At 34.4% G+C, this 14,793-nt stretch overlaps 1 protein-coding gene across 13 annotated transcripts in view; it reads left to right on the top strand.

Annotated features, from left to right (window-relative positions):
* rap1gap2a (RAP1 GTPase activating protein 2a) overlaps positions 1-14,793 on the top strand; it is a 58,718-nt gene that overhangs the window by 33,884 nt on the left and 10,041 nt on the right. For 7 of the 13 annotated variants that reach the window (XM_043258613.1, XM_043258614.1, XM_043258610.1 and 4 more), the window contains 4 exons: positions 7,779-7,863; positions 12,779-12,814; positions 14,231-14,263; positions 14,610-14,642. In XM_043258613.1, coding sequence (XP_043114548.1) covers positions 7,858-7,863; positions 12,779-12,814; positions 14,231-14,263; positions 14,610-14,642 — 108 coding nt within the window. In that variant the 5' untranslated portion in view covers positions 7,779-7,857. Of the gene's footprint in view, positions 1-7,778; positions 7,864-9,734; positions 9,916-11,273; positions 11,395-12,778; positions 12,815-14,230; positions 14,264-14,609; positions 14,643-14,793 lie in introns of those variants that run through there. The other 6 variants (XM_043258611.1, XM_043258608.1, XM_043258616.1 and 3 more) reach the window with 5 other exon arrangements.

Consider the following 14,793-nt stretch of genomic DNA (forward strand, 5'->3'; position numbering starts at 1 on the left):
CGGTCCATTGAACTGTATCAGTAAGTGAAATAGATGAGGTGACCGTGTCTCTTAACAAGTGCTCCGAGACGGTTTCACTGACAGGTTGTATAGAGCCTATTTACAGAGCAGTTGAATTGAGGAGGTTATTTTTAGAAGTCACTTTTCTTTTCCCCTTTCTCGCTCGCTCAAAACCCTGTGGCGTCCTCTTTGTCTCCTGTTAGACTGTTGATTTAGTGATATGGACAAAGGATTAATGCATTTAAAAACCCCAGAGGAGCACAGGTTGCATTAATAGAGGGAGTGATATCAAAAGCCCTGCTCAATGCTTGCGTCTCTCCGGACGCTCTTAAGGCCCCTGTGGTGGTCTGCTGAGACTCTTCCAGAGTCTAGGAGTTTGTTTAGGCAGAAGAGGGCTTCTTTGGGACTTTTTGGGTGCAGTAAACCTTTAAAAACGAACAACTGTCCAATTTGTCCAAGGGCAAATAAACACAAGCTGTTCTCAGAGTCATGCTGGAGGCAAAAACGTACTGTCTGAAAACTGTCAAACTGGAGAAGGAAGGTATTGCTGATTTGAGAATGAATTTGATTCATTCAGACAGTTGGAACGAAGGATTACATATGATCAGATTTTTATTTTGTAATGGCATCTACTCTCTAGACTCTTTTGGCTCTCTTGTTTTAGTTTATTTGTAAAGAATCACTCTGCCATGATACACAGGTTCTTTAAAGAATCATTTGTTCTTACCTTTTTATAATCAGAAGAACTTTCTTTTACCACAGAGAACCTGTTTGTGAATCAGAAAGGTTCTTCAGACGTTAAAGGTTCTTAATGGAACCATTTAGTCAGAAAGGTTCTTCTATATGGCATCATGACGCACCTTTATGCTTAAGAGTGTAATACTATTCATAATGTTACTGCTGTCATTGTTACCAAAATATAATGAGCCTGCTGTGTGGGTCTTCATTAATAAATTATCATTTCATTTAGGATTTACTTTTAAGTAATTTGCACTCCGAAATACTGTAGCTACACTGAAAAAATAAAATAAAATGCAAAACAGAATGCCTTAAAAATATTTTCTTGTAAAACGTGCTAAAATAATCTTAGCTTTGAAAATATTTTTTTTACAGTGTAGGAAATTTCACAAAATAATTAGAAAGAAATGAATCTCTTAAAAATAAATATATTTTATACAGTGTATAACACATATAAAACCGATTCATGCAGTGACGTTGAAATATTATCTGAAAAATATTTACTTTGTATAAAGTTGGCACATATTTTATTTAGTGCTAACTGTACTTTTTAGCACATAATATATTTGTGTGTACTGTGTATATTTATATGTATATTTTTGAGAAAATTAAACATGTATGTGTGTGTGTATATATATATATATATATATATATATATATATATATATATATATATATATATATATATATATATATATATATATACTGTATATATGCACTGCAAATGTATGTATTATGTAAACAAGTTAATATATTATATTATATTAATCTATATTTTGTAATATACAAAACTTTTATTTTGAATGGATTAATCATGATTAATTGATTCAAATTTATTTTTCTTTTCTTTTCTCCTCAGTATTATGAACAAGGTGGAGAACACAGGCAGAGCTAACGTAAATATAATTGCAAGCAAGACTTTGACTGTGATGCAGATGTTGTGTAATCCTCAAAACTCTCTTTATTACAAAAAGTAAAAACCGTCTTTTACCCTTATTCTCTGTAAATGGAATCAAAAACTACAATTTCTGTCCTGACTGCTTCACGGCTACTCTTGTCTCGCTGAGAGTTATTAACCAGCACTGCTGCAATAGCTTGTCAAGACTCTGAGCAGTTGCCATAGTAGCCCGGCTAGTCTTGCTAATGTGTAATGGCGACTGAATGGCTTTATTAATTGAGTTATTGATTGTCTGCAGATGGTGTTGGTACACCACAGGTAGAGTAAAATGAAGAACAGGTGCAAAGAGTGAACGGCCAACCGGTTTCCTCACAGGAAAAAAAGCGTTTGCAGAGATTTATGATGGCCAGTGTAAATTGCATCATTAAGTGATCGCCCAACTTAACGACGATCGCTTAATAACGACTGCTGGGGTTTTTTTTTTTGTTGTCGGAACTAGTTATTTAACAGCATTTGCAGAAGGAATAAGTTTGAATGTGATCAAATAAAATCCTAGCACAATACATTATTCCTCAACAAAAGTTAATTGAGCCCTATTGAGCGGCTTTTGCACTCCCTTCTAATTCTTGTTAGCACAGCAGGGACTAAAAGCAGAGAGGGTTTTAACAGCACTCAGTATCGATTGTTCCTTTTTACGTGCTGAAACGTTCTGTTTCAGCAGCAATTACTTTCTTAATTAAATTTCCATATGGAGTTCATCAAAATTACCTTTGTACAAGTCATTTTCGTTTGCGAGTGTGTTAGTTTGGGTACACAACTTGTGCGTGACTGAATAAGTGTATGCGCTACACCTTGTTTGGGACACTGGCCACTGTCCACATTTCTCACTTTCTATAAATAGCCGCGACATATCATCGTACAACAGGAAGCAGCCCTCGGACCACTCCAACAGCTATCTGAGGAAAAAACATTATCCTTAAAAGACACTGCTATTGCTTCTCATAATCCCTTGCTGGAAGAAGAATGATAAAAGACCACCTCAGCATGTGGACTGTCAGTTTAGCTGACAAGCCGAGCTTTGACACTGTCATAATAATCGTGTGAGCATAGATAATGTTTAGGCTGCGGACTCAGATGAGTGTAATGTATTTGTAAAACAATGAACCTGACAGGAGTGTATCAAATTAGTTTATGCAACAGAACAAATACTCACTGTCATTGGTAGGCAACAATCTAATTTGCTGAATATTAAGTTCATTACTGCAGTGATGTGGCTGAAGTTTGCCATTTGGAATTATCAAAGAGGGAATAATCTAATTCATTATTGGTTTTCATGGGTCAAAAATAACATTTATAATTAGGATTTAATTGTCAGCCCTCTGGCAATATCTCCTTTCCTGTAGTCTGGTGTCCTCTCCTGTCTTATTTCATTTGTAAGTGATAATGTATAGTCCGCATGTCAGCATCGCAAAATAAACTCCAACAGGGTAAACAGTATCCCATCTTAAACAAACTAACATTTTATTTATTTTATGTCATTTATTTTATTTTATTACATTTGAAAAATATTACATATGCTGATTTTGTGTGTATTTTTAAATTGATTTTATTGGTATTTTTTTCAAAATATAAAGTTCAAAAGCATTTTTAAAAAAATATTTTGTAACATTATTTTTCCATTCACTTTGATAAGTTTAATGCAATGAAAACAAGCATTATTATTTTTAGATAAAATTACTGATCCAAAACTTTTACATAATTTTAAATTATTTTATTATGAGAGAAGAAAGAAGCCACTGCGTCATACAAGATCATAATTATTTAGGAAATTGGTCTCTGCCAAATATTTTGACCAATCAGAATCAAGACAGCTGTTTAACGGTTCTCTACTTGCATAATAAATACTCAGGCTGTATGTTGTGTTTTTTTCTTCTGAGTTTATTCAAAGCATGAGGCTTGTTGCCGGAACATTAGATAATCATAATCACTGGGCAGATGTGATTAGTATTGAATCAGACCTAATTAAAGAGGCAGATATACAGCCTTGTGATGAAACTGTGGACTGGAAATGAAGGGAGACAGCATGTGCTGGACAACTAGAGATATCGCAGCTTCCCGCTTCTCCCTTTGAGCTGATAAGAGTCTAATGAAGCAATAACTGTGATTTACTGTGATTGTAAATTGTGCTTCAGGGCTGCTGTAAGGCTTTATTTATAAGTAATCATCATAAAAGTACTCTGCAGGCAAGTTCCAGGAAAAAGTTTCATGTAGCTTTCTAATAATCCTATTTATAAGACTTCATCTTTCCATTGTGCACAGCACAGCAAACCTCTCAGTCTCTTTTCACATCCCTCATATACATGGATTTAATATTTATATATTTATTTATGAATTTAAACACATGAAATCTTGATCACAATGTGTTCTTGTGCACTGAATTACACCTTCATTTAGTCTTAAAGGAACAGTTCAACCAAAAATGGTTACATTTGCTTAATATTTAGCAATTTATCAGTCACTTATGAATGGATCCTTTGCAGCAAATGGGTACCATCAAAATAAAACAACTGATTCGTTAAGGTGTTTTAACTTTAAACTGTCAATTCAGACCAAAATACCAGTCAATAATCCATAATAATGCATGTTTAATTACTTGTGGATTATTGTGATGCTTATGTGAGCTGTTTAGACTCTAATTCTGATGGCACCCATTCACTGCAGAGGATGCATTGCTTAAATATCTCCAGATCTGTTCATATGAAGAAACTAACTTGTCTACAGCCTAAGGGTATATTTTTGCATTTTATTCATTTTTGGGTAAACCGCTCATTTAGGTGTTTTTTTTACCTGTTTTTAAGGAGATTAGCAGTTGAAAATTGTCCACTAATGTATATTGACTGAACGCTGCATTAAGTAGACTTTGTAATGCTGTGTCTGTGGACCTGTCCCTTCATGCTAAGTGAGAGTGATGTAGTCAGTGATGCAGTTAGATCAGCAATGAATGTCATTAGATGGTCAAAATGCTGATCACACTCTCTTTAGCAAAACACATTACATTGGGTTACTAAAGTTATAGTGGTTTTACGAGGCATATACTGTAAATTCAGCACGTATGTATAACAGTGCCCATATAACAGCGTTCATATTGCACAAAAACATTGCTTATAATTTATTCACTAGTTCTCAAAAGATTGGGGTCAGATTTTTTAAATGTTTGTGAAATAGGTCTCTTAGGATCACCAAAGTTTCATTTGATCAAAAACAAAATGTAAATAATATTAAAATTGAAAAAAGTTTAAATAGCTGTTTTATATTAAAATATAATATAATAAATGTTTTTTTATTATTATCAATGCTAAAAACATTTATTTAAAATAAAAATCCTTTTTAACTAATCACTTTTGATCAGTTAATGCATCTTTGCTCAATAAAAGTGTGTTTTTTCAAATCTTTTCAAACTATTTTTAAGCAATTTTTAGTCATGTGATACCCTAGCTTATCTTTATTTTATGTATTTTATTTTATTTTTTTAATTCTAATGCTGTTTTTTTTTTCTTTTTTTGTGTGTGTGTGTGTGGAGGGGGGTGCGTTACAAAACATACCCTCATGGTTTAAGTATTTGTTTTATAAATGTGTCTTAAATTGGTAAAAATTGTGTAATGTATTCCGAGTTTTATCTTCTTTGACCTTAGTTTTTTGCTTGAGGAATGTCAGCCAACTCATGTTGGCATCTGTCTAATTTGATGAATCTGTGCCAAAATACAGTAGACTATGAGCGACCCTACGACCTTTGACATTAGCTTCTACTGTTGTCCATCTGTTGGTGCTTTTGACTTCAGACCCACAGCAGCAGCTGGCATTGTTCTGGTGACCCAGCTGGGATAAAGGTGCAGTTGCAATTTAGAGGTGAATTTAAACATGACTGGTCGTTTTCAACAACAGTCGGGATGTTCTGGAGCATGTCCCCTCAAGCAGCTGCAGTCATGGCTAGATGAGATAGATGTTTACTCAGTGCTTCCTATTAAGAATGGAAAGACTGGCAGCCAGACATGCACTCACGTTTAGCTTTTGGGTCTAAGTGAACTGTTTCTGTGCGCTGGATGTATTTCAGAAAGAAAAACAGGGAGTATGCGCGTCAGCAAAGTGCATTAACATTGACTTTGTCCCTCCACCTAATGTGATATTTTAGTAATGTCCAGGTCACCTACCCATGCTGAAACTCTCTAGAGAACAAAACAGAAAATTTGCTTTGTCACTGCATTAGAGTACTGAATGCTTCCTTCATAATGTACAGTACATTTTTACATTTGCACTAAGAGATGATTAGTAAGATATTTAGTAACACTTTATTTTTACGAACATTACATGTACTTACTGTTATAATAAAAACACATTATGCATAATTACATTGTATTTAACTATTTGTTTTAAGCATTTCTTATCTGATCAGTATTACACATGCTTAGTTGATTTGAAATAGTGATAAATCTTAAGTATATAAATATATATATTTAAAAAAAATTGTTTTCATTTTTTTAAATCCTTAAACTTTATTTTATTTAGGTTAACATAGGTTTTTAAATGCCAGATTCTTAATTTGGACCCCAGACCTATAGACAAAATTTAGTTATGTCTCCCCAGAAAAACGTCTGCAACAAATTAGGGGTTAACAGATTTGTGTTTTTATGGGCTGATGGCGATACTGACTCCTATTTCAGATCAAGTAGACCGATAACCTATATTTTGAACCAACAGAATTTTTAATTAATCTGAAAATGAAGAATAGCAAGGACCCTGGCAAAAACGTGCTTTAAAATAAGTTTATTGGCAAATCGGTTTTAAAAATGACCGATATCAGCAACCAACCAAAAATTGGTATTGCCGCAGATAATTGGCCAGGCTCGGTCAGCTCCTACAACAAACTACATGTTTAATGTGGTATAATTTATACAATATAAATAATAAAGAGAGTCTCAGACTGAGTTCAATATTTTTGGAGTTTAATGACCCTCGGAGGTGTAATGTAAGGAAAGATTTTAATGGACCCTCATTTGAGACCGTCTGCAAGGAGCTTCATTTCTAGACCGGTGTTTGTCTGCCTGACTAATTTTAACCTCTAATTCCTAGTAACCCCTCTCTCATTTGTCTTTGGCCAAAAGAACTGCTTTTAAAATGTGATCATGTTCCTGCTTGGAGCCTTACACCTTTCTGTACGCCTCGTCCCCCCTCTTTTCCCTCTACGTCTTCTTTTGACCTACAGCAGTCTGTCTGCAGGGCTGGCTGCCCTGAGTTATTCTTGTTATGTCTCTGTGCAGATACCAAAGCAAACAGAAGAATTGTTGTTATTGAGTTTTTCTATCCTGTATTCTTTCACCTTAGTCTCTGGAGACCAGGTTTTTTTCAGTATATTTTCTCAAAGGGTACTGCACCGACACTCTGCCCTTAGTGTGTTTATGTGTGTGTGCTTGTATACATCTGCGTCTGAAGGCAAGTTTTATTTTAGTGCAAAAACCTTATCTTGGTCTTCAGCTAAAAAGTGTGCTGATATACCCAGCTAACTGTGTTTTGCTGAGGGATAGAAGTTTCTGAAATAGTATACATTTTGAGACATGCTTAGTAAACATTTTAAATGATTAAGAAAATTATAAGTGGGTCACGTGAAAAAAAAAATTTAGTTAGAAAGTTTAAGGATAATAAAAGGAAAAAAAAAAATGTATGTTAAAATATGAAATTAAATTTTTTATAAAAAAAAGTATATGACTATATGTTTATTCATTATTTAAAATGTCTTTTGTATAAAAAAATAAATATGGACGATATTTTAACACAGCATTAACGTTTAAAATGTTGTTGTTATACATAAATTCAAAAGAGACTGCATTTCTAAGAACCTTTGGCAACTAGATGTTTCCTTTGTTTTTGTGACACCTTGTTTACCCAAATAACAAAAATGATTATCATTACCTAAATACAAAAACAATAGTCAACGCAAAGTCTCCTTATAGATAAATGATACAAATATAATGTCTGTTTGCTTCTGCATTTGAGAGCCAGTCTTCTGTTTTAGTGCAAAACTTCACTATATAGCGTGCTGACCGTTTGCCTGGCTAACTTTGTGCCTGTGCGTGTGTGTGTTTTACAGGAAACAAGAGCTGCTGACCATCTCCAGTGTGCCTCTGGGAGAATGTCCACCCTCACCTCCCCGCACTGCACCACCCACCATGAAGGTGAGTGTTCTGTCCGTGCATTACACACACACACACACACACACACACACACACATTGACAAACACTGCTCTATTATCTGCTGTTAGCCGAAATGCGCTGCATTCATCTCCCAGGCACACCTTTATACTGAATTAACCTCTATTAGCGGTGAAAGCTTGAGAAAGTGAGAATGCCCTTTGTAGCCTGCCATATAAAACGACCCTCCTTTCGCTACCAAAATGTCAACATACTCTTACATAATGCTGCTAACTGATTTAGACATCCACATTAACCTGCGGTACTGTCTGCGAAGGTACATGCGGTGTGTTTGAGGTAAAGCTCTTCATTCAAGGTTACCTCTAAATGTAATTCTAATTCATTTGGACTGAGAAATCCATTTTCTTCCGAGCATTAAGATCCCATTGAGTTCGCACAGTATCGCTATCTCTTTATATTTGCAACAGTCTCAAGAGGGGCTGGAAAGATTTTCTGTCTTGTTTAAAAAGTGGTACACTGAGTTCAGAGATGGATTGTGTGGCGTGAGCGGAGCACAGTCGGTGTCACCTTGAAATGAGACGCACTTGCCGAAAAATCAGAGGAGGAGGATGGAAAGATTGGTGTTTATGCAGGAAAGGGAGGGTGAGGGGCCGAGGCGTCAGGTGTGATATTAAGATGAGAAGACATGAAGTCGAACCCAGAGGTCACGATCCTGTTAGCCAGTGCTTTAATTATGAATATCGTTTCTCATAAGGACTGATTAAATGTCTGAGGCAAGCAGCACTTGTTGAAAAATCATACTTGAAACTTCTCCATCATGCTTAGTTATTACCTGTTGTTGTAGGATTTGAGGATTTATAAATAGCTTAAATAGGATTTGCCTTTCTCGTGAGCAGCTGTTGTAAATTCTGTCATGTTTGCTCTTATGTTATTCCAAAACCTGTGACTTTTTTTCTGTGAGACATACAAGAAGATATTTTAAAGGATGCCTATTTTCTATGTTCCAATATTGTTGTTTTATTGTGTTTATATAGATTATTTAAATACTTTTATTTCTCAATGGCGCATTAAAAAATTAAAAAGTAACAGTAAAGACATGAGAATAATAATAAATATTTTTATACCTCATCAGATTATTAAAATGATTTCTGAAGGATCATGTGACAATGAAGACTGGATGAATGATGCTGAAAATTCACCTTTGGGACTACAGAAAAATGTAAAATATAATAAAACATAAAATGGTATTTTTAATAGAAAGTAATTTTTACCATGTATGATAAATAATACAAACAAAAACAAAATAACACCAAAACAATATTGTATATTATAAACAGAATTACATTTGATATTATGAAAATTATATTATTATATTATGACTAGTTAGCGCTGCATATATTTAAAGTGTAAATCTACTATTAGTTTGCATCGCACCAGTCCTAAAACATACCTGCCATTGAAAAACTCACATAACCAGTTCCCAGCTTTGTCCTTAAAGTCACTTTACACATAGCAAAGAAATGTTTGCAGAAAACACGTTAACACAACACAATGTACTGTACCTCTTTTCAGGTTTAACTATTCCTCTGGGGACATTTGGTTCAAACATTGTAGACAAAACCTGACACAAACACACACACTCACCCACTCAAAACACTCCCACAACGTGCAAAGACTCCATTAACACCTGTGTTTGACTATAAAAACAATACATTTAGTAAGGACATATTAACGTGTATGTGTGCATGTCCTTTAAGATATATAATTATGCGTTGTTCACACAGTTGGTGGCCACTCCCAATGTATACCCAGTGTCTAAAGAAGAAAAGAGGAAAGGGAGGAAAACGAGTGTGCGGACTTGATAAGCTCTCGTGAACTGTGGTTCAAACAGCTGTTGGTCATACACAAAGCAGAACTACAAAAGGCGGAGAGAATGGGAGAACTTAATAACTCATAAGTACAGACACAGCGGTCAAACCAGTTTTAGGGTGTGGAGCCAGTGCACACTGCTAAGCGGACTTGGTCGTCCTCTTCCTGTGTTTGCATAGAGGAGCGCAGCTAATCAGAGGAGAGAGGTATGATTGCGTGAGATGGGGGGGAAACACAATGTGAGAGGTATTCGACTCGCTGTGTGTTTGTTGAGGGATGGGGGGATTGATGAGGCTTGTTAGCGTGTATATGACACAGCATAGACCTCCTGCACCGCTGTAGTTCATTCATTCATTCATTCTAGTGCATCGGAGTCTTTATGTAATATCTGTTTATCAGCGAGTTCTGGACAGAGTCCCAGATGCCCACTACCTCTTTATCAGCATCTGTACATGTAACTACTTGCATATTAAAATAAACAATACTTCCAAGTGTTTTTATTAAAGAAATAGCAGCATTTTACTGTAAGTCAGCATTTTACTGTACGATTTAGTTTAATAATATTCGCTAATGTATATGTTATAATGAACACCATTATACATTATTATACATTATTTGTTTTTTATGTGCATTATTATATTATGTGTAAATTTACCCATTTTTTTTCTTCCCACGCTAAAATCATGTTAATACACATGGCTATACTATTGAAAAAGTTTGTTAGCATTTACATTTTGGACCCATTCATTTTAAGATTACATTTTATTTTCATTACATGTTTTTATTTTTTATTTATTTATTTTGTTTTTAAATACATTTAAGTATAAATGTTTTTCTTGTAAGAGAGCTTATTTACAAATTATTCATATATATATATATATATATATATATATATATATATATATATATATATATATATATATATATATATTTTTTTTTTTTTTTTTTTTTTTTTTTTTCAGGGTAATTTCAGGGTATTTTATGTCCACTAGAGAATATTTGGATGTATTGTGTGCTTTTCTATTTTATGGGTGAAACTTCAAAGATCCAGAATAGGGTGATAATCTTGTCTGAGACCACAGTGGCACTGACAGGTTGTGTTGGGAGATAAGCTCAGTCTCGTAATAACCTTGCTATGACACTACAGCATAATTCAAGACCTATGTGAATTTTTCATCATGTAGCTCTTAGGTTTTATATTTGATTTGATGTGCTCACGCAAACTCCTTCAAGCCATGGACTGCTGACTCGTGAGTTTTGTTCAACAATGTTCAATATATAAGCGAAAAAGGGTCAAAAGGTCTTTGCATTGCAAAACTTTTAAAGCCTTTCCAAAAATACACAGATTCTTTCGCCTTGTTCCTTCTTTGGCCACGTGTTCCTCTCTAGCATTTAAGGAGTTACCCTCATGTGTCCTATTGATGTTGTGGTCTCAGTTCCTCAAGGTTATTTGGTCAGCTATGTCTCAGCTGGGCTTTACTCTGTTGACTTTGTGAAGTGAGTTGCCCTTGGATCCATGGCAGGTTAAACATTAACGTTCTGCATTTGTTCTGTCCTACTTGCATCTGTTACGCTCCTGCGTCTGATCGCAGGAATATTCTTAAACCCAGGGGATCTATTTTGAACAAATATCAGATTTATTTCTGTTCTACTGCCTCTGAAACTAGTAGCGGTGCTCTGTCAAGGTAAGATACTTTGGGTTCAGTAGAAATTTTGTGCAACGGGTATTTGAGAGTTGCTTTTATTATAAGCCCCTCGGGTCTAGACTACAAATTGTGCTTTAAACCTCTAATGCACTTCTTAAATAACTAATAATTAAGCTCTAATGGTTGCACAGCCCATAAATTGAGTGCAGCTGTAAAGGTTCAGTACGTTTGATTTAGAGTGAGGAAGTTTTATAAGTTCTGTGCACAGAAAGAGGCATTTGAAGATATTTGCAATGCGTTGAGTTGAGCATATCTTGAGCTATACCCCGTTCCATATTTATGATATAGCGCTATAAATGTGTAGTGGATTGCGTGCTAATCTGTAGTTGTTGACTTGATATTAGATACGATCAGGCTTTGCTGTGGGAGGCTGTGCGAGGTGGGCGTGTAGGATTGAGTGTCCAATATACATGGGAACTTCTTTAGTAAGGTTTAGAAAGCATCCCAGGATGCACCTCATGTTGATTAAGGAAATGTCTACAGCGAGCAGAGAATCTATAGACAAAGGGCTGGGACCAAAATTAAATATGATATCTGTATATAAGACTGAAATCTAAGATTTGTTTTGTTTTCTCATCATACTGAATCATGCATTATATTTCAGTTTTATTCAAATTTAAAGTTCAAGATTAGCATAAAAAAAAAAAAAAAAAAAAAAAAAAAAAAACGTTTTAGTCATTTTAAAGTGATTTAGTTATTTATTTGACTGTAAAAAAGGTTGTTCTTGTACTGTATATTTTAGGTTTCAATTAGTTTCCATATTGATTAAAGGTTTTTCATGTAATTTTATTGTATTTAATAATTTTTTAATAATTGTATTTAATATTTTTTAAGAAAATTAATAAAAATATAATTCTTAGTTTGTACTGTATACTTTGGGTGTTGATAAGGGATTTTCCCTAAATTGGTTTCATATCAATTTTATTACATTTTTATTGCATGCATCTGAGCATGCTCATTTTACCAATTTACTTGTTAGTGCTCACTTAATGTTGACATTTAACACTGTTCAACGTACTATTGCTAATCTCAAAGTAAATACTCACATTTTCATATGTTTTGTTGTTCATTTTCATCTGTAGGATTAAAAACAATGTTGAGAATTTTAATCTTCCATTTATTTGTTATCGACCATAACTAATTATTGGATTCTTGCTATTGGTCAGACTTTTCAAAATGTTGCAAGTTTTGAAAAAAATAATTTTACTGTATAGAAAATCATATAATTTTTGTTGTGTCAAAATGTGTTAACCTCTGTTTCTTTCTTGATTATGAAACTTCCTGTCAGTTAATAATAACAAAACAAAAAATGGTTTGATGTAGACCACAAAACCATAAATCTCTATTTTATTTTATTTTCCAGTCGGCGGAGTTCTTCGACATGCTGGAAAGGATGCAGGTAAGACTCCTTGCATCATTCAGATGATCTTATAAGTGCATGTAGATCTTAAAAATAAGATTCCCCTAATACCAGTATTCATCCAATAACTTTGTACTTTAGCTGCAGAGCATTTTACTGTATAATAATATAATAATCACAGCAAGTTTTTTTTTTTGCCCTTGAGTGCTGGCTAAGTGTTCTCTCTCCAGTGGACCCATCCTCAATTTCTCTGAATGAATAATTACACATTCTAGCTCATTTAAAAACTCATTGATTTAGCGAGCACTTATCTCTGTGGTGGGTTTTTGGTGGGGGTTTGGTAGGAGCACCACAGGGGTGAGAGACTGGGAACAGGACATACTGACCTGTTATATAACAGCAGCATGATGGTGTTGTTGTTTCGTGTGTATGTGTGTGTGTGTGTGTGTGTGTGTGTGTGTGTGTGTGTGTGTGTGTGTGTGTGTGTGTGTGTTTTTAAGAGAGTGTGTAGATGATGGGCAGCAGGTAGCTTAAGATCAGCTGATCAATACTATGTTGAGGCAGGAGCTTTGGTGGTATTAAAGCCCTTAGTCTTCGTATCCAGACCTTAGTATGAGTGACAGATCGATGCAAAGATTTGTCTGAAGGGCTGGGGTCTCTCTTCAATGGTACCTGTGATATTTTTTCTCAAAAATGTGTGTAACCAGCTCCCTCTGGTTAGCATGTATAGGGCCCAAGGAATTGGGCATTTCCTATTTTCTTTTTTTAGTTTATAATTGCATTTCATGTCTAATGTTTATAGAAGGGAAACAATTCCACAAAAAATAATAAAATATATAAAATATATTTTAATTTTACATATTTAATTTCATCCAATTTAAATAATAAAAATATGCAATAATTAAAAATAAATAAAACTAGAAAAAGTTAAACAATAAAATTAATAAATAAAATAGTACATTTAATTTATGTCAATTAATTTACATATTTATTTGGATTTTATTTGTTTAATGCTGTACAGTTAAAATAAATACATGGACTTGCATACTGTGTTATCCGGCAACATGGCTGATAAATCAGGGTTAGTTCTGATAAATCAGATCTATTTGATATCTGATACTGTATTCATGTTACAGATAATTGTCATTGATGTAGAGGTTCACAACAAGCATTATCTTTCCAAGAGAGCAAGAGCTTCTTCCTTCATTTATCTCTAAGGCAACAGTTTTTTCCTGGACTGTCCGATGAAAACAGTTTTAGCAGGGTAACCACACTTGATATGCCACCAGTCTTAAGAATGGGAAACTGAAAAATACTAAAATGTTCTAAAGGCTTTATTGACTGTAAACAGAGCTGCTTTATTTAGGGAGCTGCTTTGACTAACAGGGTTTATCGTTCTAGTTTGTCATTTATTCTTCCTCTTTTCACCCTCTTCTGCTTTCCTGGACATGGCAGATTCCCAAAACTGAGGAGACTAAGAAATACAAGGTTTGGCTGGTATTGTGAATGTGTATATTGTGTCTGTAAGTGCTTGTTTGTGAGTGGGCTTTTTCGTTCTCTTTTAATATTCTGATAAGCATCAGCCACAGTCTCGAGATCTGCAGCATCAATCAACTTCAAGTACTTTTTTACATTTGTTGATGTAAAGGTCAGTGATGATGGGCCTTTCTGCCAGAGAGACCAAAAGCAGCTTTTATTATCAGTCATTTTGTGGTGTAGATATTATTCCTCCATCCTGTTCTTGGGATTTTTCATTGCAATAAACGGTCTGTGATTATATGTGGTTGACTTTTCAATGTTATCCTATGATCAAATGTCTTTTTCTCTCCTACAGGATGACTACATCCCTTACCCCCGGATTGAGGATGTGAGTTCATGAACGCACACACACAAACAAATACTTCTAAACACACACAACTGTTCAAATTAAACATTGCAAATCAAGCATAGTGCTATGTACTCTGTATTATTTTGTTTGTGTAATAGCAATTTAGCACAAGAGGGTTTTCATTATGTTC

The sequence above is a fragment of the Puntigrus tetrazona genome, chromosome 15 (assembly GCF_018831695.1).
Source record: "Puntigrus tetrazona isolate hp1 chromosome 15, ASM1883169v1, whole genome shotgun sequence".
NCBI classification, from domain to species: Eukaryota; Metazoa; Chordata; class Actinopteri; order Cypriniformes; family Cyprinidae; genus Puntigrus; species Puntigrus tetrazona.